The sequence below is a fragment of the Lepidochelys olivacea genome (genome assembly GCF_965140295.1).
Source record: "Lepidochelys olivacea isolate rLepOli2 genome assembly, chromosome: 1".
NCBI lineage: Eukaryota > Metazoa > Chordata > Testudines > Cheloniidae > Lepidochelys > Lepidochelys olivacea.
The window spans coordinates 307,274,333-307,297,750 of record NC_140411.1 but is presented as its reverse complement, the minus strand read 5'-3'; the positions used below and the strand labels follow the sequence as shown (position 1 = coordinate 307,297,750).

The window sequence follows — 23,418 nt, the reverse complement described above, 5'->3', positions numbered from 1 at the left end:
TTTCTCTGAAATAGCTATGCAAAACGGATTACAGCTGTTTCTTTTAGAAGATGTTGGAAATGAGTGGCCATTATTTTTATTGACCCATGTGTAGGATAAAATACATTTTCAAGTAGCTGTGGAGGGAAGAAAAAGAGAAAACAGTCAAACTGTAGTAAAGAGATCCCATTGATACAAAGCAAAGAATGCTCCAATAGGAAGCTGAGCAAGAAATTACTGTGAGCAATTATATGATCTTGTGGTAATGCCTTTCTGAACACAATTGCTATGAAATGGTGAGTGGAGGAGAAGAAACAAGACAGAATAGAAGAGGAAGAGACACCAGCAAAGGTGAGCCATTGGGAAGGAATAGGAGATGACAAAGGAAACAATGGAGGGGACTGAGCTGGGGATAAACAGTAACTAGTGAGAGAACAAGTAGAATAGAGAAGAATGTTTGTGTGTGTGTGTGTATGTGACATGCGGGACAAACACAATGGAGCAAACCACATACAGCAAGGAAACTGACTTATTTATTGAGCAGCACCAGTTTGCAGGGAGCGTTACAATACATAGACACAGATGCATCCCTTTCCCAAAGAGTTTACAATCTAGATTAGACAAAATTCAGGCCAATGGTTGATGAGAGGATGATTCACTTTAATTAAGGTTGTGTAAAACGTATTTCTTTGGTGGATTATCAGTGTGACAGGCATGGTGGGAAAGGTGTACTTTAAAGGTGAGGTTTGAATGAAGACACAATGGAGAGAGAAAAATAGGACAGAAAGAATGGAACATAGGGAGGCTGCGAAGATGAGAGAAAACAGAAAAGAGCAGAGCAGAAAAGAGGAAGCGAAAGGTGATTACAGAAAAAAAAGTCACGATAGACAATCTCACCAAAGGTCATTCTAAATACCACTTTTTTTTTATTTCCTGGGGGTTCTTTTTCAAATGTACATGGTTATAAAGGTGAAAACACTTTACAAAATTAAAATTCAACACAGTTATTGAAATACACAAAATATTCCAAATGTATTATCACCAGGCTGGAAAGACTAGAGCTTACTGAATACAAAACATTATGTTGATTTATTTGGTTTAATCATGATAATACACTTTGTACTTTATAATGTCTTCAGTATCAGGCTCTCAAATATTAATGAACTAAGCTCCACAAGACACTCTGTGAAGAAAGAAAAAAACGGTTACTTACTTTCTCGTAACTGTTGTTCTTTGAGATGTGTTATTCACGTCCATTCCACATTAGGTGTGCGCGCGCCGCATGCATGAGTGTCGGAAACTTTTTCCCTTAGCGGCTCCCATCGGGCCCGAGTGGAGCCCACTGCGCCGTGCATATATACCCCCACTGGCCCGACCCCCTCCAGTTCCTTCTTGCCGACAGAGGGGTAAGAGAGTGGGTAGTGGAATGGACGTGAACAACACATCTCGAAGAACAACAGTTACGAGAAATTTCAGGTTTCAGAGTAACAGCCGTGTTAGTCTGTATTCGAAAAAAGAAAAGGAGTACTTGTGGCACCTTAGAGACTAACCAATTTATTTGAGCATGAGCTTTCGTGAGCTACAGCTCACTTCATCGGATGCATACCGTGGAAACTGCAGCAGACTTTATATATACACAGAGAATATGAAACAATACCTCCTCCCACCCCACTGTCCTGCTGGTAATAGCTTATCTAAAGTGATCATCAGGTGGAAATGATGGCCCACCTGATGATCACTTTAGATAAGCTATTACCAGCAGGACAGTGGGGTGGGAGGAGGTATTGTTTCATATTCTCTGTGTATATATAAAGTCTGCTGCAGTTTCCACGGTATGCATCCGATGAAGTGAGCTGTAGCTCACGAAAGCTCATGCTCAAATAAATTGGTTAGTCTCTAAGGTGCCACAAGTACTCCTTTTCTAGTTACGAGAAAGTAAGTAACTGGTTTTTCTTCTTTGAGTGCTTGTTCACATCCATTCCACATTAGGTGAATCACAAGCTCACCTCTGGATGAGGTTAGGAGTCACGGAACAACTGCTTGGAGGACCGTTCTGCCAACTGTCACGTCCTCTCTGGCCTGCTGGTTCACCGCATAGTGAGTCGTGAAGGTGTGCACCGAGGACCAGGTGACTGCTCTGCAGATCTCCTGGATTGGGACCTGTGCCAGGAACGCCGTGGAAGTTGCTTGCACCCTGGTCGAGTGGGCCGTGACCGCCGGGGCTGGAACACCTGCGAGTTCATAGCAGGCCCATATGCAGCTTGTAATCCCAGGCGAAATCTGCTGCACTGACACTGGGAGGCCTTTCATCCTCTCGGCTATGGCCACGAACAGCTGCGCAGATTTGCGGAAGGCCTTGGTGCGCTCCAAATAGAACGCCAGTGCTCGACGCACATCCCAGGGTGTGCAAGCTGCGGTGACTCGGTGGGGTTTTGGAAAGAACAATGGCAGACAAATGTCCTGGCCCAAATGGAATTGGGAGACCACCTTAGGGAGGAACTTAGGGTGCGGCCAGAGCTTCACCTTGTCCTTGTGAAATACTGTATATGGTGGCCCAGAGGTGAGGGCCCTCAGTTTGGACACCCTTCTGGCCGACGTAATGGCAACCAAAAATGCCAGCTTCCAGGAAAGGTGGAGGAGGGAACAGGAAGCAAGGGGCTCAAAGGGGGTCCCATGAGTTTAGAGAGGACCAGGTTAAGGTTCCATGGAGAGATTGGTGGGCGGGAGTATGGGAACACCCTCTCCAACCCTTTAAGGAACCATCCCACCATTGGTTGGGAAAACACCGAGCCTGCCGAGAACCCTGGATGGAAGGTGGAGATGGCCTCCAGGTGCACTCTGAGTAAGGATGGGGCTAGCCCTTGCTGCTTGAGGTGCAGGAGATACTCCAGGATGACCTGCACCGGGGCCTGGCATGGCCGCACCTGTCGGGGTTCACACCAACATAAGAACCTTTTCCACTTGGCCACATAAGCAACCCTGGTAGAGGGCTTCCTACTGCCAAGCAGAATCTGCTGCACTGGAAGGGAGAACTGGCTCTCCAGGGTGTTTAGCCACACAGCCTCCACGCCGTCAGGTGCAGTGACTGTAGGTCGGGGTGGAGAAGCCGCCTGCTGTCCGGTGTAATGAGGTCCTGGTGTAGGGGCAGGACTACTGGGGCCGCCACCGACAGCTCTAGGAGCGATGTGTACCAGTGCTGGTGGGCCCAGGCTGGGGCGATGAGGACATCGCCGCCCTGTCCCTGTGCACCTTGAGTAGGACCTTGTGCACCAAAGGGAGCGGGAGAAAGGCATACATCAAGCCCCCTCTCCACAGGGTCGCAAACATGTCTGCAAGTGAGCCTGGGCTGCGGCCCTGGAACGAGGAGAAACGCGGGCACTGGGCATTGGCCCTGGTGGCAAACAGGTCTACCTGGGGAAACCCCCATCTGCGGGGAGTGAAAGCACGACGTCCGCCCTGAGCGTCCACTCGTGCATGTGGTGTGACCTGCTGAGGGAGTCCGCCAGCTCGTTTCGTACCCCCGGGAGATAGGACGCCTCAAGGTGAATTGCATGGGCTATACAAAGGTCCCAGAGGACGAGAGCCTCGCGACAGAGTGGTGAGGAACGAGCCCCGCCCTGTTTGCTTATATAAAACATGGCAGTAGTGTTGTCTGTCAGAACTGTCACGCTGTGACCACTCAGAGGGGCGTGAAAGGTCTGGCAGGCGAGACGAACCGCCCTGAACTCCTTCACATTGATAAAGAGCAACCACTCTGCTCCGGACCACAACCCCTGCATCATGAGGTCCCCCAGGTGAGCCCCCACATCCGTGGTCTGACGCGTCTGTCACCAGCGTCAGGTCCGGTTGTGAGGCGGCAAAGGGGATGCCTTCGCAAACCACAGGCTGGGACTGACACCACAGCAGGGAGTCCAGCATGTCCCTTGGGGCTGTCACTACCAAGTCCAGGGGGTCCCTGCCTGGGCGGTACACCCGAGCGAGCCACGCCTGCAGAGTCCTGAGCCTCAGTCTGGCATGCCTGACCACGTGCATGCGTGCTGCCATGTGGCCCAGCAGCTGCAGGCAGCACCTAGCCGTTGTCATTGGAAACTGGCGCAGGGAGGCCACCGCTTGCTGGATAGCCCAGAATTGGGATACTGGAAGGCTTGTACCGCATCCAGGACCGCCCCTATGAATTCCACTCTCTGTGTGGGTACAAGTGTGGACTTGTGGACGTTGACCAGGAGCCCCAGCTCGCAGAACAATCTCAGGGCCACCTTCATATGGCCCTGCACTTCCGCCTTGGCCCACCAGGAGCCAGTCGTCGAGGTACGGGTACACTCGGATTATCTGCCTCCGTAAGAAAGCCACCACCACTGCCATGCACTTCGTGAACACCCTTGGGGCCGCGGCTAGACCCAACGGAAGAACCGCAAACTGGTAATGTTCTCGGCCCACGGTGAAGCGCAGGAACCACAGATGTGCTGGGTGGATGGCGATATGAAAGTACGCGTCCTTCATTTCAAGGGCGGCGTACCAGTCCCCCGGATCCAGGGAAGGGATGATAGTGCCCAGAGAGACCATGTGGAACTGGGCCTTGACCAGGAATTTGTTGAGCAAGCGCAGGTCTAGGATGGAGCGAAGGCCCCCTTTGAACTTGGGGATGAGGAAGTACCGGGAGTAGAACCTCTTTCCCCTTAGGCTGTGCGGCACCGCCTCTACCGCTCCCCGCCGTTAGCAGTGAGCGAACTTCCTTCTCTAAGAGATGCTCGTGAGAGGGGTCCCTGAAGAGGGATAGGGAGGGGGGTAGTACCCGTTCCACACCGTGCGTAAGACCCAACAGTCTGACGTAATGGTGGACCACACACGGGAGAAACGGGACAGGTGGTTCAGGAAACAAAGGGATGGATACGGTGACTGGTCTAGTACTCTGTCCTCGAGCGCACCTTCAAAAGCCTGGCTTAGTGCCCGGCTGGGGTTTGTGTTGGCCTTGATTGTGGCCCGGCGCATTATTGTTATTATTGTTGTTGCGCCGTCACCTGTTATCCCTGCCGTGCCTACGGTAAGGCTCATGCCTATGACGAGGCTGGTACTGGCGTTGAGGGGGAGGCTGAGGCTTAAAGGGCTTCCTCTGGGTCGCCGGGGTGTGCATAGCTTGCAAATCCTTGAGGCTAGGCAGCCTCGTGTCTGTCTGGTCCAAGAAGAGCCCGGACCGTTCGAACGGGAGGTCCTGGAGTGTATTCTGGACCTCGGATGGCAGGCCAGACTCCTGGAGCCATGCCGAGTGCTTCATGACCACTCCTGACATGACTGTTCTAGCCACCATGTCTGCCGAATCCAGGGAGGCCTGGAGAGAGGTCTTGGCTACTGCCTTGCCCTCGTTCACCAGGGCCGTGAACTCCTGTTGGGAACCTTGGGGGAGGTTGTCCTTAAACTTCCGCACCGCCTCCCAGGAGTTGAAATTGTGCCTGTTGAGGATGGCCTGCTGGTTCGCAATCCTCAACTGAAGGCCCCCAGATGAGTACACCTTTCTGCCAAAAAGGTCCAGACGTTTCGCCTCCTTAGCCTTAGGGGCCAGGGCCTGCTGTCCATGGCGCTCCCTTTCGTTTACTGCTGAGACCACTAGGGAGCCTGGACTCGGGTGGCAGAACAGGAACTCACAGCCCTTAGATGGGGCAAAGTATTTACGCTCCACTCCTTCAGCTGGTGGAGCGCTGGAGGCCGGGGTCTGCCATATAGTCTTATATAGTTGGACTGAATGGTTTTAACGAGCGGGAGCGCTATTCTGGATGGACCTTCGGGGCTCAAAATGTCCACCATGGGGTCCTCCTGCTCAACTGTTTGCTCGGCCTGCAACCCCAAGTTTTGAGTGACCCTGCGCAGCAATTTCTGGTGGGCTCTATGGTCTATCAGCAGAGGGCCGGACACCTCTGTACCCGCCACCACCTCATCGGGGGAAGATGAGGAGGTTAGCTGCTGCTCGACCCCCTCTGGTTGGTCCTCCTACTCCCCATCTCCCGTGGGAGGGGCCTCCGGCTCAAGCCAGAGCGGGAGTCCATGGGATGGCACCGGGCTTGCTGCTGGTCTCTCTGGTCTATGCTGGGGGGATGCTGGAGGTGTGGATACTGTTGCCTCTGGCACCATCGGGCGTCGGTACGGGGACCGGGATCGCTGCACTGAGTAACTTGCCCTGGACAGGGCCCCTTGGTGCTCCTGATAGGCCCAGGGGGTCCAGAAGGGCCAATGGCCTGACGGCCCCCATTGGGGCCAGTGCAGGTAGCTATAGCGGCCGGAGTTGGAGCTGGACTGCGGCGACGCCAATCACAAAGGCCATGGTGGTGCCAACGATCTATGCCAGTGGGAGAACAAGCGGCTCCTGGCTGAGCAGGAGCGGTACCGGTATCCCAGGGACCGGGACTGAGATCTGGACCGGGACCAGGGTTCCCTGGACTGGGACCATCTGTGGGAGTCCTCTGGCGAGGGCCGTCTCAGCTCCTCTCAATGCCGGTCTCTGGGTGGTGCTGGAGAGCGGCATGCTCTTTCCGGTGCTTCTTCGCCTTGACCCACTGCTGGTGCTGCAACCTCCTTCTGGGCCGCTGGCAAGTGTGAGTCCGCAGAGTCGGAGCTCTACCGGGACCAACTCCGGGAGCGGTGCCGGGACGGTGTCCTCGAGCAGCACACTGTTGCCAGCTTACCCCTCGATGGCCCCCAAGGCATGGGTGCCGGAGGGTTCTCTCCATACGGGAGGGGGCTCACCGCCGACAGCTCGATGAGGTCCTTTGCAGCCTCACAGGTGCCAGGCGTAGAGGGATGATCAGTTATGCCCTCGAGCCCATCGTCCGCACTGAGCTCACTTAGGTCTGGGCCCGGTGGGGCTTGTGCTGCCGAGACCGCCCGTGTCAGCGCCGGTACCGGGACCTTCCCGCTTTTATCGGCGCTCGGGGCCTTGGGAGGGGCCGGCCTCCTGTGCGGGGAATGACTGCGCCTTCCTTTAGGCTGCGCCGGGGGCTGCACCGGGGAGGACGAGTGGTGCCGGGGCCTAGCCGGGCACTCCGGGGCCAACAGTTTACGGTGCTTAGCCGATGCTGGGTCTCTCGATGGCTCCGGGGCACTATGCACTGAGGAAGCCTGAGCCAGCGTCGGGCTCCGGGCCTGGAGGCTGCAATGCGGCCTCCATCAACAGCTGCTTTAGGTGAAAGTCTCTTTCTTTCCTTGTCCTTGGCTTGAACGCCTTGCAAATCCTACACCATTCAGTTTGATGTCTGTCCCCCAGGTAACATAGATACAAGTCGTGGAGGTCACTAACTGGCATAGGTTTGCGGCACATGGCGCAAGCCTTGAAGCTGTGGGCCTGAGGCATGCCCCGCGGCCCAGGGCAGGTGCTGGAGGCCTCCAAGCACCTAATGACTTAAGTGTCCACAATCTGTATGTAAACGAACTGATAACAGCTACTCTAAAGGCTAAGGGACTGCTCCTCCACGAGAGAGAGAGAGAGAGAGAGAGAGAGAGAGAGAGAGAGAGGGGCTGTTCCAATGCCTCCACGGACGGTAAGAAGGCACGGAGGGGGTCGGGCCGGTGGGGGTATATATGCACGGCACAGTGGCACCATTCGGGGGCCCCGCCGGCCGCCGCTTTTTCCGTCGGGAAAAAGTTTCCGATGCTCGTGCGTGCGGCACGCGAGCGCCTAATGTGGGATGGACATGAACAAGCACTCGAAGAAGAATTATCATCCCCATTTGACAGATGAGAAAAATTAGCTACAGAAGAGAAGTGATTTTTCTCAGTGTCACACAGCAAGTAGAACCCAGATCTCCTGAGTCTTCGGTGCTGTGCTTTAAGCACAAGGCTTTGCTTTCTCCCCTTAGTTAAATGAAGGAAGTTTGTATTTGCAAACTGACAGTGGTAAAGATAGAACTAAACTCCAGATTAGTCACCATAATGCAGTCCCTGGGGGGATACTACAGTGGCTTAATCCTGGCCCAGAATTTGGAGACATAGTTCCATGGGGCATGATCCCACATTCCTTATGCTCCCAAAACTCACCGAGTTCAGCAGACTTCAGGGTTCCTCTGACATTATGCCAGCTGGGGATCACCAGATCACACGGGCACTACACCCGACTGCTCCTGGGAACATGGCCCTACGCAGTTCGGTTCAACAACACTATTCTATTATTGCTCATACAAACTTATCATAAAAGTCTCCTCATTGTTACTGGTATCTTTTCTAGACAATATTTGGCTTTGTAACTAGCACACAATTCGGGGGTCCAAAATTCATTAGAGGCCATTGGCAGGGTTTGTTAACATTTAATTTTCCACAAAGGGCGTGGTTTACTGGTGTGAGCAGGAGGCTGGGAATCAGGACTCCTGTGTTCTCCTGCCAACTTTGCCAATAATTTCTCTGCATGACCTGAAGAAAGGCAACTTGACCTATCTACAGAATGAAACAAGAATACATAGCTACCACACAGAGGTACTGTGAAGCTTAATTCGTTAATGGTTTGAAGTACTATGAGCTCCTTAGATGGAAGGTGCTGTACCATATAAATAATTATTTACTCATAATACTCCATGGAAATATGTGGTTATATCTTTCAATTCCTGTAAAATGTTTCTGAGAAAGAGAATTACTTACTGCCTTCCCACGTACAATGTAAGAGATTCAGTGCCCCCTCTACCCTTTTCCAGTGCTGAAGGTGAAAGAACGCATATGCTATTGCTTCACTGTCCCCTCTCTTCAGAATATGTTCAGGGGGCAGTATTAAGCTTTTCATTTCTAGTAGATACTGCAATAGAAAGGCAGAACACAATTATTTCAGCTGTAAAAATAAACACAGTAGCTGCTTGCAATTCCTCAATGCACACTGAAAGCTCTATTTCTCTAAAATACTCTTATTCCTAAGTGTTTCATCAAATATGTAACATCACCAACTGCACTTGAAGATAATTATTGAATTATCCCAAACACTAAAATATGCCACCAGATGGTTAATGTTGTGCTCTTCAGCTGTACTGGGGACCACAGAGAATTTCAAAATGAGATGTTTCTCTTATCAAAGGGAAAGGGAAATTTAAAAAACCCTCACACAACAGACAGGATGGTCTAATTACAACAGCTTTTGAATTAAAGTATTTATAATACAAGAAATGATGTGATAAAGTAATGAGGTGCTTAAAAAATCTAGCTTTCAGAGTAGCAGCCGTGTTAGTCTGTATCGGCAAAAAGAACAGGAGTACTTGTGGCACCTTAGAGACAAACAAATTTATTTGAGCATAAGCTTTTGTGGGCTACAGCCCACTTCATCAGATGCATAGAATGGAACATATAGTAAGAAGATATTTATACATACAGAGAACATAAAAACATAAAACATAAAAATATAAAAAGATGGAAGTACCCCAGGCTAATTAATTAAGAGGAGCTATTATCAGCAGGGGAAAAAAAAACTTTTTAAGTGATAATCAAGATGGCCCATTTCAGACAGTTGACACAAAGGTGTGAGCTTATTTAACATGGGGAAGTAGATTCAATTAGTGTAATGAGCGAGCCATTCCCTGTCTTTGTTCAAACCTAAGTTCAAACCTAAGTTAATGGTATCTAGTTTGCATATTAAAGAATCTAGCCTCTCTCCAAAGAAATGGGCAATAATTTTAATCTCATACACAAGGTCTTTATAAAACTATTTCCTTACAATCAGTGTATTATTACGGATATGAATGTTGTAAAGTTTGCATCAGTGTCAGGATGTTCTACTTCCATGGTGAGATAAAGGAGGACAGAGATGGACAGTGATTTTGGGTGCCTCAATTTTTGGGTGCCCAACATGAAACACCTGAAAGCAACCTGATTTCCAGAGGACGGGTGTTCATCATTCAAGCTGGGCACCCAAAATCACTTCAGAAATGTAGGCCAAATTGTTTATTGCAACATGGGACATACCAATGTCTAACACACAGACAAGTTCCCCAAAATAAAAAGTGACAGAAATCCCAAGAATGTCTATGATACAGCAGTAGTTAAAGCCTCAAATCTGTCCAAATGGATGAGCTTCTCTGAGCCTCTATCTACGTTCCCCATGGGTTTCACCTGCTGGGTGACTCTCAGACCAGCACATGACTCCTTCTCCCTTGGTGCTACCTGCCTAACAACTGGGAGAAAGAGAGGGAAATATATAATCTGTATTTTAAAGGACCCAGCCTCCTCTCCTTTCCCAGCCTGCTTTACCATGAAAGGAACGACAGGTAGTCTTTTCCTTTCTTTACATAGCCAACCTCAAGTAACTTACTCTTTCTTCTTTGCTGTAGAGCAAAATGGCTCTATGCCAGGACCTGGGTTCACCTTCAAGGAAGAAGGCAAAAAACTTTCCACAACCTGCTTCTTGGTCTTCTGAAACTGCATTAACCCAGTGTTTTTAGCACTGGGGAAAAGGGGAACTCTGACCTACCTTTCTCTCCAAGCTTCAGTTATAATGCCTTAATGAAACTTAGATCAGGATTACAAAGTTGAGCTTGTTCTTAAACAATGACTTGTTCTTCTTTGAGACCTGCTTTTGATTCCCCAATGACTTGTCTGCTCAAGATGAAAGCAAAGGAATAAACAACCAATGTGCTACTTCTAGGATGCTGAGCAGCACATAACACTGCACTGCCCGAAAGGGTGAGTTACGAGTATGCATAAATGTTTCTTCTTCTGCAAGTGCCAACAGTCTGCTCAGCCCTGTACGATTCAGTTATCAAGAAAGTGCTCTCCACAGAAAGTTTACAGTCTTGAACACAGACAGACAAGATCCACTTGGAGATCTAGAGGAGGGAGATATCTTGGAGAAACCTCTTAACCCCCCGACCCTCTTAGAAAAAAATGGAAAATATTAGATTATTTGTGGGTGTTGTAGAAGAAGGGAATCTTTAGAAATACTTTAATAAAAATGTACTTGTATGCGTGCGCGTGGCGGGGGGAAGCTAGCACATGGATACAGGGAGTGTATTCCATACCTAAGGAGCGGCGTAGAAAAAAGGTATGAAGATGGGAGTGGCAGAAGGAAATGAAGGTGTCATCACGGCCCAGCGATGTGTGTGAGGGAGAACACTGAACACCAATGGGAGACAAGATTCCAGTTCTAGACTGCAGTGGAGATAGGCAGGCTCCTGAAGGCTAGGATGAGAACTTTAAACTTGATAAAACAGGCAATGCTAGGGCTGATTTAAAGAGTGGGATGACATGGTCAGATTCAAAGGCAAAGATAATGTTGGCTTCAGTGTTGGATGGATTAGAAGTGAATTATTTGGGTATCATGAAGGAAGAGGGAAATAACAATGGCTTCAGAAGCGCATTAGCCATCAGGATAGAAAGAAAGGGAGACCTTTTAAGATTATATTAAAAGAAACCACCAGATTTAGGACAGACTGGATGTGTGGCGAGAAGGGAATTAGAGGCGACACCAAGATTGCAAGCCTGAGAGATAGAAAGCAAGGAAAAAGGCAGAAAAGTGAAGGGTGTAGGAGATAAATTATTGAGCTCTGTTTTCGTCATGTTGAGCTGGCAGTAGGCCCTCCAAGGCAATATATCGGAGAGGCAGATGTGTGGGACTGGATGGAATGGCACAGAGCAAGCATTGAGATATAGACTTCTGAATCATCCATATGTAGAGGATTGTAGAAACCAGGTGAGCAGAGAAGGTAGGCAAGAGATAAGGTGCAGGGAGAAGAGGAACATACTAAAAGAGAAACCTGCAGAAAAAGGAGGATGAGGAGCTTCCAGAGAAGTCACTGAAAGAGCAGCAAGGGAGGCAAGAGGAGAACTATGAGAGAACATGGCTATGAAACAAAGGAAGGATAAGGCATCAAGAGGAAAGGAATGATCAACAGTAAAGAAGGCAGCAGAAAGGATGCAGTGAAGGCCCTGAGGCTTGGGGAGGAAGAGGTAGTCTGAGCATCTGGTAAATGTATTCACAGAAGAATGTAGAGGGTGGAAGCCAGATTGGAGGGGATGCAGAAGTACGTTAGAGGAGATGAAGTTAATGCAGCAGTTGCAAATGGACCATTTAATCTTGCCTTTCTGTTTGCAGAGCACCTAGCATGTTGTGGGTATTACCAGAAACAAGGAATAATTAGAGCTAACAGTGAAGGGAAGAGAAAAATTGCAAACATTTCTGCACAATTTCCTCCATGTTCTTTGACACAATTTCAAAAACTTTGAAATTTTCAGACGAGTTATACTACTGCTATTGCTAATATATAGGGCCCTACCAAATTCATGGCCATGAAAAACGCATCACAGACCATGAAATCTAGTCTCCCTTGTGAAATCTGATCTTTTGTGTACTTTTACCCTATACTATAGGCAGTGTTTCTCAAACTGGTGGTCCCAACCCAAAACAGGGTCGGCAAGGCTATTTTAGAGAGTTGTGGTATTACCACCCTTACTTCTGTGCTGCCTTCAGAGTTGGGCACCATAATATGCCATTCTCACTTCTGTGCTGCTGCTGATGGCAGCGCTGCCTTCAGAGCTGGGCGCCTAGCCAGCAGCCACCGCTCTCCGGCCGTCCAGTTCTGAAGGAAGCATGGAAGTAAGGTGGCAATACCATGACACCTTTACAATAGCCTTCTGACCTCCTTTAGCGTCGGAACCCCAGTTTGAGAAACATTGACTCAAAGCCTTTACATGTTTATATTTTACCATTTTAAAATACATATTCATGCTTTGTTACAACCCCGTGTAATTTAAGATTTAAATATCTGAAACCGTGAAATTCAAGGTTTTTTAAATGCTATGACTGTGAAATTTATAAAAATGGATTGTGAATTTGGTAAGGCCATGCTACTATGGGATGGTAGAGAGAGATGGAGAAGTTACTGTGACTCTCAGATGATAGATGTTCCTGTTTTAATGGACTATTATGATCTGATACCAAAATATAATTTCTATATCCCACACCTGAATATGTATGTTGCATGGTGGTTGTCTGCACTCTGAGAACATCCTCACAGATAGAGAAAGCAATAAAGTCTTGGTTTAAGAACGGCTATAATACATGGAGCTATTTGATGGTCTATATCGAAACCTTGGAGTGGTGAGCAGACTGGTTTTGGTGGGATTAGGGAAATGCATTCACCAGGAGGACAAGTTGATGACAAAAGGTTGATAAACATAAGCCAGAGGTGCATGACAAGGGAGCCCAGCATGATGGACTAGCAACATACTCTTTCTGAGGTAACTGAAGGTGGACAGCCTGCCTGGTAAGCTTATAGCAAAGATCAGTCCTAGACAAGAGAGATATGTGATTAACTTTGTTTTGTCTGTAAATCTCCTTTTTACTCTGTGCTTTTACTCTACTATTTAAGTATCTTGTTTTTGAAGAAACAGCTGTTGTGTGTCACACTGGTCATCTGCCTTCGAAAAGACAATCAAGCCAGTGCCCTGCCCCACACCCAGAGGTGCTTGTCTCATTAAAAAGGGGCTGGGAATGCAGACACCTACCCTGGCTTTGGTCTGGAAGGACAAGGATTGCAGAATCCACCGCAGGCCAGAGGGAGTGGAAAGAGCTGAACAGGCACTCACTAAGGGGCAAGTCAGAGACCAAGGTGAAATGGGTGTAGGGGGCATAATCCTTGCACAGTCACTTTCATGGGCTGATTTTGAGAATGAAGGATAATAGGCCATGCTTGTATGCAGAGCAAATAGGAGGCAGAAGAGAGGAAAAGATTGAGGGCGAGAGTAAGTGAGAGTTCGGGTGGTGGGTCAATAACCCCAAAGGGATGCGGTTGAGGGGACAGGTGCAGAGGAAACAAAAGTGATGTCAGAGTCAGCAAGGGGAAAGAAGGAAAGGAAGAGGAGGGATCAGAGGGGAAGGAGAAGAAGCGGGGGTGGGGAAGCTATTGCAGGGAAGCCATCATAGATCTTATAAACCTTCTGCTTGAAAAAATCGGGTAGGATCTGGGCAGATGAAGAAAGGGGAGTAAAAAACGGGAAAAAGTGAATAAGTGGGTAATTCCAGGAGGAGAAGTAGTGCTGTTTTTGATGTAGACAACAGTACTGAAGGAGAGGAGGATGAATTTGCAGTGGAGGAAGTCTGTGTTATACCTGGATTTTACCTAGAGACTTTCAACTGCACATATGAGAGCAGCAGGTGGACTGCTTTGGAAGCAAACGTTTAATGGGATGGATATTTTGGTGTGGGAGAGGAGTCAAAGGAATCAATGGCTGCACAGAGAGTGGAATGAAAAGTTGAATCCAAACTCATCAGTCATGAGAGATGGGATGGCTCAGGGCTGCAGAGAAATCAGAAATGTTTCTTACCTGTTCCCTTAAAATGATGTTACTGCATATTTCAAAGCAAAGATTCCACCTTTTAGCAGGAAGGAGCATGTCTGCATTAACTACAAAGCATTATCTTGATTCAATGGCTATTAGCCATGATGGGCAGAGATGGTGGCCCTAGCTTCTGTTTGCCAGAGGCTAGGAATGGGTGACAGGGGATGGATCACTTGATGATTACATGTTCTATTCATTCCCTCTGGGGTACCTGGCATTGGCCACAGTCGGAAGACAGGATACGGGGCTAGATGGACCTTTGGTCTGACCCAGTATGGCCGTTCTTATGTTATGTTATACATGTTATGTTAGTGGCCTCTTGTGAAAAGTTTTGTTTTAGTGACATGCTGCAGTCTCTTTACTCCACAAGTCCCAGTTCTCCCTCCACACCCCAGCTCGTCATCAGATCTGTCTGATGTCTCTCACTCTCCCCATCCCAACCCACTTGTTGCTAGTCCTAATATTCTTGTCCAGTCTTCTTCCTCCCCCTAGCGTTTCATCTCATCTTGGTGTTCCAACTGGCTCTCAATCTCACCTCCCCTTTCCCTCACCATGTCCCAGTCTCTCTCCCTGACTCACAGTCCCATTCTCCTTGCCCAGTTTATTCCAGCTTCCCCTCCCCTCTTGTGGCTCCCAGTTCCAGTCCATTTGCCCTACCAGTCCCATCTTTCTTTTCATCCCCTCTGGGTCTCAGCCCCAATCTCCTTATCCAACTAGTCCCACTCCCAACTTCCAGTCACAGCTCTCTTCCCACACCCATTTCAGTACTAGCCTCACCAGGCTCCTTGTCCCAATTTACTCCTTTCCCTTCTCCCAGTCAGGGTGTTACTCTTCCATGGTGCCTGGTTGCCAGCAAGGGGACCATCGACAGCACAGGAGAGACAGGCTCCCTGCTCTCAGTACTGGTGCCCAGCCCAAGCCTGAAGCAGCCAAATTCAGGGAAAATCTGAGTGCATCCATCTAGCCCAGGGATATAGAACATCTCTCAGTTACTATGTAGGGATGGTACATGCACAGTCTGCTCAGCACTATGAACTGTGAGAGGCTCTAGCATGCCCATTGAAGACAGAATCTCTGGAGATTTTAGCCTCTAAATTCTAATAAGTCTCCACTGAGCATGTGTGAACTGATTTTTTCAGAGGCTTATAATTTGGCCAAATTTTGGAAGACTTTCACAGGCAAAGCAAAAGGCACATCCATGACACAAAGGCCATATCCCATGCCAAATTTCAAGACCTTGCTCCACAGCATGGACACTAGATATTCTCAAAGAAAAGGTAGCTAGAACTTTTTTTCAACACATTGAAAAACCATGTATTATTCTTTAGCCTTGTTCTCAAAAATGGCTGTAACATTTTGGCTGAAACTTTCCAACAAAATTTGGCCTAAGGCAGACAACTGGCATGGAAAATTTCAGACAAAACGGTCACAGTTTGGCCAAATTATGAGCCACTAAAAAAGTGTGTCATAATGGGAGCTGTCAGGCAATCTTAACAACAGATGGTGCTACCAGCCCCACCTATAACAACTCAACAGCCATCCTACTGTTTTTCTTACTCTTGACTCCCCACCCGCACCCTGACCAAGCTGTTATCTCATGTTATGTTTTGTCTTTTAGATTGTAAGCGGTTTGGGGCAGGGACTGTCATTTTCTCTACAGCGATTAGGACAATGGGACCCTGAACTGGTTGGCCTTTAATGCTACCACAACATAAATGTAAACAATAATACTACTAAAATCAGCAAGTGAAAGTGGCAATCCAGCGTTGAAACAGTGTGCCTTTCCCAGCTTGGTCTGGGTTTGCATTGTTATTTAATGAAGCCACATTTTGTCTAGCAATGTGTAATGCACCATGTATACATATGGAAGTATGCCTCTTAATCAGCATTTGTGAGGCTAAAATGCAAATTATTATTTGTACTGTTGTAATGCCTGTGGACTTCATCAGAATCAGGGCCCCTTTCTGTTAAGTGCTGTACGAACTCAAAGGTAAAGAGGGCACCTTTCCCAAAGGGCTGTCAGTTCATGATTAACTTCATTTCTATGTACAGAGATAGTGTAATCACGAAGTCAAGTACAGACTCTTGCTACTTCATTACCATGAATGAATATATATAATTTATTTGATTGCATCAGTTGTCCTCTGACCACTAATCCTCCTCTATTGAGACTACTTCTAAAATTCCAAATGGCTGAGCAGCTTCAAACAGCTATCTTCTTATAACTCCCCCCCACCCCAAAATAACAAACCCCCAAACAAACATCCTGAGAAATGTTTCTTCCTTTCTCCCAAATGTGCAATTTCCCTGTAAAATTACACCCGAGTCCCATAACAGGCAATATTCAGTCCTGCACCAGTGACAGTAAAGTCTTACAAACATGTAAGCTACAATATAAGAGCTTTATACCACTGGAATAAGGGAGATTTCAGCTTCCCAGCAAGATGTACAGCACTAGCCTTAGTAAGTTCCAAGATACTGGACTTTGAAGTTGTGATCTTTACAGGCACAGAAAAGTTATTTTAGGTAATCTTGCAACTTATCACGACTCCCTCTGATGCCTGTAGAATTGGACGGATGCTAATTAAGAAGTCCAGCTTTATGGGTGAAGACATTTTTTTAAAAAGTTGCACTAAATTGTTTAAAATCTCTCCAGAATGTTTCTGGAATAACTTTTCTGTAATATACATGATACATGCAGAATACATGAATTTCTTGTGTGTCATATTAATTTATTTGTATTGTTTATTTCTACAACATATTAGGTGGTGCACAAACATACAGGGAGGCATTGTCTCTACTCTGAAGACAAATTAAAAAGACAATCAGAAAAGAGAAGGTGGAAGGGGTATTCAGGTGATGACTGGCCATATCTTGCTAAGGACTTGTCAACACACAAAACTGGAAATACTTAAAGTAAAATCATTTTGTAAATTGGTTTAGTTATATTGGTGTGGACAATCTTAAATTGATTTAAACCTGGCTTGTAAAAATTGGGGCAACGCTGTGTAGACCAGACTTCTATTTTCTAGTTAGTTACATAGATGATCCTCTGTTGGCTCGCTTCCTGCCATTATTGGATGGCTAATTTCTTACAGGTGTCACAGGAGAAGTGGGTCTTCAGGAGGAGGACTCTCTCTGAGCTAGTCCTAAATGACACTACCCTTTCCCACTCAAATCCCTCCTGCAGCCCCACTTATTCAATGATGCCTGCAAGAAACTGGAGATACAACTATTTTTAGAAAAGGAAAAACCTTATGTTTTATATGTAGTTCAGCAGCGTCAAAAGGCCCTGTCAGCGACAGAACTCTATGGTGCTAGGTAGCAGAAACAGTCCTTGCAACCTAATTTAAGAGAGAGATGGTTGAAAAATGCAGAAGAATTTCAACCACCCTACCAGCTTGTTGAAAAATAACATTTTTCTGCAAAACATTAAAAAATATCGCAAATACTTTGTTGAAATTTTAAATTTTTGACCATCTCTGATTCAAGAGATGAGCAGTACAAAGCATAGAAGGGCAGTGGGGAAGGAAGATGAGGATAACAGTGATATGATCCAATAGAACAGATCTTTAGAACAAGATTCCCAGCTCAGGACTTGCCAATTCAGTTTTGATGTCATTAGTTATTATCATCATTATTTATATGGCTTTCTTGGCTTTCTTTGTTCCCTGTCCTGATTTCATCTCCTGGTGTTGACACTGACTCCTCACCTGCTCTTTCTCTCTCTCTCCTACTAATAAGAACATTGAAAAATCTCTGCTTGCCCAGCCTGTTCCTTCTCACAGACCCCATGTCAGCCCAAGTATACGAAGACTGTCAAACTTCCCTCACTGTGTGTGTGTGTGTCTGAACCAGTTTGCCAGACTCAGCAAAAAAAATTTTCACCCGTGCCTCAGGCACCATTGGGCTGGTGGCGGGTGTAAGAGGAAAGTGGAATTGTCACTGAAACACAACAAAAATGGAGAAGGTGCCCAGTGCCAAGAATAACTATTAACCGAGAAAAAGCCTTCCAGCAATGCACGCTGTTTTAAGAGACACCTTAAGCCAGGGGTGGGCAAACTTTTTGGGCCGAGGGTCGCATCTGGGTATGGAAATTGTATGGCAGGCCATGAATTCTCACGAAATTGGGGTTGGGGGGGGTGGGGGTGAGGGCTCTGGCTGGGGGTGTGGGCTCTTGGGTGGGGCCAGAAATGAGTTCTGGGTGGAGGAGGGGGCTCCAGGCTGGGGCAGGGGCTTGGGGTGGGGGTGAGGGCTCTAGCTGAAGGTGCAGGCTCTGGGGTGGGGGTGGGAATGAGGAGTTTGGAGTGAAGGAGGGTGCTCCGGGCTGGGATCAAGGGGTTTGGAGGGTGGGAGGGGGATCAGGGGGTTGGGGCATGGGAGGGGCTCAGGGGTACAGGCTCCAGGCAGTGCTTACCTCAAGCAGCTCCTAGAAGCAGTGGCATGTCCCCCCTCCAGCTCCTATGCGGAGGTGCCTCCCTGTCTGCAGGCACCGCCCCTGCAGCTCAAATTGGCCGCAGTTCCCGGCCAACGGTAGCTGCTGGATCAGTGCTTGGGGTGGGGGCAGTGCACAGAGCTCCTGGCTGCCCCTAAATGTTGGAGCCGGAGGGGAGACATGCTGCTGCTTCCAGGAGCCGCACAGAGTGGCTCCCAACCCTGCTCCCCGGCTGGAGCTTGGGAGCGGGACAAGCCCCAGAACCCGCTTCCCAGCAGGAGCTTGAGGGCTGGGTTAAATTGGCTGGTGGGCCAGATGTGACCCACAGGCCACAGTTTGCCCACCCCTGTCTTAAGCCATATAAATCCTTTGAAAAAGGAACCTCCAGTGATGTTACTCTTTACAAAGGGAAACCCAGGGTAATGTGAAGTCACTTAACATCAGTGAAATTAGGTGAACCTCACTGACAACAAGAGAAGTGAAAAATGTATGTGCATTTTTCATCACTGATGTTTAAAGAATGTACCTCCTTTCCAAATAGAAAGATTCAGATTTAAGCTGCCAACAGATACTGGAGATTAGAGAGGTTAATGACTGCTAAGCTGATATGAAACACAAAATTCTGTGGCCATCCTAAGCTTGCTAGCCATTTCCATTTTCCTCAGTCCCCAAGGACCCAAGAAAAATCAGTGACTTTGTGTTCAAATCCACTTGTAAGGGACAGCAGATGGGTTTACCTAGTGGAAACGATTCTCAGGGAAAGAGTCACTGCATTTGCCTTTTCTCTTATGAATCTCTTTATATTACAGAAATGTTAAAAAGAACTTTGGAATGGTGCAATACAAACTGGTTTATATATTTAGAGTAGGTATTTCTAAGGTGTGTATCATACTGGTACATAAGCACTGGGATCTGGGACTATTTAAAATGTTCCATTTTAAGGACTTAAGGGAAATTACAAGGCCAGCCTTGAATATATTTGTATCCCATGCAAAGACTTTACCTCTCGCAGGGAAAAATAAATAGAACATGGAGGAGTGCATGACTGCATGTGGGAACTCAATGTCTGCCATAAATAAAGCTGTATCAGGTTACAGGTGGATCCTGGACACCCTATATCTTCTATGCCTAAGTAGGCAATCCCCCCCACCATGTTCCAGCACCGTTCCCATCTTTTTCTGTTTCCTCAAGAGTTCTCTTTTGAATCTCATTTTTCTAGTTCAGACTTTAATTCTAAGATGAAGAAAACATTCTGGGATATGCACTGGCTCTGAGGATGCTAGGTTGCAAGTATCTGAGCTGGAAATTTTGAAAACAAAGAAATGCAGAGGATCATTTACACCTTCCATCCTCAGTAAAGTTGTTCCCTGCCTATTCTTAATGGTGCAGCTGGGAACTTGCCTAGATTTATAGAATCCAAGGCCAGAAGGGACCACTGTGATCATCTAGTCTGACTTCCTGTATAACATAGGCCACAGAATTTCCCCCAAATATTTCCTGTTTGAACTAGAAAAGATCTCTTAGAAAAACATCCAATCTTGATTTACCACAACCCTTGGTAAATTGGAGACTTCACCACAACCCTTGGTAAATTGTTCCAAAAGTTAATTCCTCTCTGTTAAAAATGTTCACCTTATTTCCTGTCTGGATTTGTCTAGCATCAACTTCCAGCCACTGGAGCATCTTATACCTTTGTCTGCTGAAGAACCCATTATCAATATTTGTTTCCTATATTGGTACTTAAATGCCGTAATCAAGTCACCCCTTAGCATTCTCGTTGTTAAACTAAGTACATTGAGCTCTTTCACTCGATCACAATTTTTCCAATCCTTTAATCTTTCTTGTGGCTCTTCTCTGAACCCTTCTCCAATGTATCAACACACTTTTAAATTGTGGACACCAGAGCTGGACACAGTATTCCAATATAGGTTTCACCAGTTCCAAATGCAGAGGTAAAATATCATCTCTACTCCTACTCGAAATTCCCTTGTTTATGCCTCCAAGGATTGCATTAGTCATTTTTGCCACAGTATTGCACTTGGAAGCTCATATTCAGCAGATTACTTTCCAAAGAATTCAGACAATTACTCAGTTTTTAGTGTCATCAGTACAACTTATTTTTTTCTTATTCTAAAGAGGGAGACACTCATTACTGAAATCCTGCAGAAGCTCTGAGCCAATTGCAACACATATTAGCAATGTGGCATTGTTAGCTTTCCTGTGTTGCAAACTGCTAAATGTTGTTATCTAAATTTCATTAAGAAGATATTTGATGCTATTTCAGTCAGAATTAAGGCTAAATATGATGGTGTATATTCATATTATTTGCGTAACATTATTACCGCTAACATATTATTGCTGCATGATTCATGGAATCATAGAAATACAGGCGGTGAAAGAGGACTCGAGAGATCATTGAGTCCAGCCCCCTGCACTGAGGTAGAACTAAGTAACCTAGACCATCCCAGACAGATGTTTGGCCAATGTGTTCTTAAAAACCTCCAGTGATGGGGGTTCCACAACCATCGTTGGAAGCCTATTCCAGAGCTCAACTATCCTTACAGTTACAAAGTTTTTCCTAATATCAAACCTAAATCTCCCTTAGTCTTTTAGCTAATGCAGGACAGTGTGTGTGCATGAAATTCCAGTGATATTGTATGTTAAGCCATATTACAGTTTTAATATTATAATGGGTGTTTTGATGCACCTGTTAATCCCTTTTATTACATCGCAAACCTGACAATTGATACATGTTCCGTTTTCTATTCCTTTTCCTAATTTGATCACTAAATTAAATCGCCACTCTTTAAGTGTGGCCATGGAGTATTCAACATAGCTTGGATATTCATGTGCACAAAGGTGACCTGAAGCCACCTTTGTGATCCCCCGATTCTAAATTAGAATAGCAACATGAATTAGGGCCACCAGGGACTGTCAGGCAATAAGGGAGCTTCAGCCTTTTCGCGTTTTCCTTGGCCAAGGCCCTTGCATCAGCAGTCAGGAAAGGTGCTGCTACCCAGGTTCTAAAGCCATCCAAGGATTTGTCTACATGGTGGGGAATTCTCCCATACCCAGATCCATAAGTCTCAGCAGTGCAAAACTGTCCTACCATTTTGGAGTTTAAGTTTCCATTCCAAGTATATTCTGAAAAATATAGCAATACATTATCCTGCTTGGACCTTTACAGTATGCTATAAAATGACTGGCTTCTTTCAGCTGAGGCAAGAAAAGAAGAAATTTAAGATTATGCTCTCTGGGGCAGGGACTGTCTTTTTGTTCTGTGTTTGTGAGGCACCTCGCACAGTAGGTCCATGACTAGGGCTTCTGGGCACTATGACAAATACAAATAAATAATAATAACCACAACCATTTGGGAATATTAAAGATCCTACAGCATTTTTCATAAGATTGAGGGTGTTAATTATGGTGTCTCGATCAGATTCCAACTTGATTTATGTTCTGTTTACTTAAAGTAACCATCCTGCTCTTTCAAATGAACATAATATTGTTCATTTTTCTCTCCTAATCTGCCGTGAAGTGTTATTGTGGGCTGTCAAAACAACTGCTGCATTGTACCCCAGAGATGGCTGCATTTCAGTGGCAGGTTAAGTGATTCCTGTCTAGAGTTTCTATACGGGTTTGCATTTGTAAAATGCCTTGGGATTGCAAATGTAAGCTATTATCATCTTCTCCTTTTACTGCCACTAGAGATGGAATGACTGACCAGTAAAACATGCTTCCTGTTTGCTACAATGGAGGCAGGAATTGCTAGAAAGAATCATACTGGTTAGTGGCTAGTCAGTGGGAGAAGGCAAGAAGTACATCGATCTTACGGGAAAGTGTTTAATCTCTGCACAGTACTGGGAAAAGACCTTCCTGCCGTGAGAAGGGCAGTGTGTGCACATGGGGGTTATCTCCTACTCCTCATGGATAAGGGCATAGAAGAAGGGCTGAGGATTTGGTGCTCAACTGTATCCATCAGCCAATGTTCACACAGCCTCCTGGTTCACACAGAATCTGCCACTGCTAACAGTGGTCCTGCATAGTGCTGAGGACCAGGTGAAAAAATAAGAAGCAGCATTAGCTATTAGTGCTCAGAAGCCAGGAGTCTTACTGCTGTGATGTATAGTTAGAGAGGGAATGAGGGAATTATAAAAAAAAAAAAATCCTTTTCACCTTTAACATACCCACCTGCTGAAGTGAAGAAACAGATGGACAGAGCCAGAAGAGTACCCAGATGTCACCTACTACAGGACAGGCCCAATAAAGAAAGTAACAGAACGCCACTAGCCATCACCTTCAGCCCCCAACTAAAACCTCTCCAGCGCATCATCAAGGATCTACAATCTATCCTGAAGGACGACCCATCACTCTCACAGATCTTGGGAGACAGGCCAGTCCTACTTACAGCCAGCCCCCCAACCTGAAGCAAATACTCACGAGCAACCACACACCACACAACAAAAACACTAACCCAGGAACCTATCCTTGCCCATTGCCAACTCTGTCCACATACAGATGCTGGCCAGGTTACTCAAGACCTGACTTATGCAAATTTGTACTTACAGAAGAAGTTCCATAAGCCAGAAATAGGATTTTCGAGTTGCGGAATTTTTTGCGTAATGTACAGGTATATGTTTCCGACTTATGCAAAATTCAAGTTACGCAAGGCTTTCCGGAACAGAATGATTGCGTAAGTCAGGGGGCGTCTG

General features: G+C 46.6%; 1 protein-coding gene across 4 annotated transcripts in view; it reads right to left on the bottom strand.

The window, feature by feature from the left end:
- Positions 1 to 23,418, bottom strand: part of ST7 (suppression of tumorigenicity 7) — a gene marked incomplete at its 5' end in the record, with an annotated part of 234,365 nt that overhangs the window by 21,688 nt on the left and 189,259 nt on the right. For 3 of the 4 annotated variants that reach the window (XM_084624973.1, XM_084624975.1, XM_084624976.1), the window contains one exon: positions 8,596 to 8,746. In XM_084624973.1, the coding sequence (XP_084481099.1) occupies positions 8,596 to 8,746 (151 nt within the window). The remainder of the gene's footprint in view (positions 1 to 8,595; positions 8,747 to 23,418) is intronic. The other variant, XM_084624974.1, reaches the window with a different exon arrangement.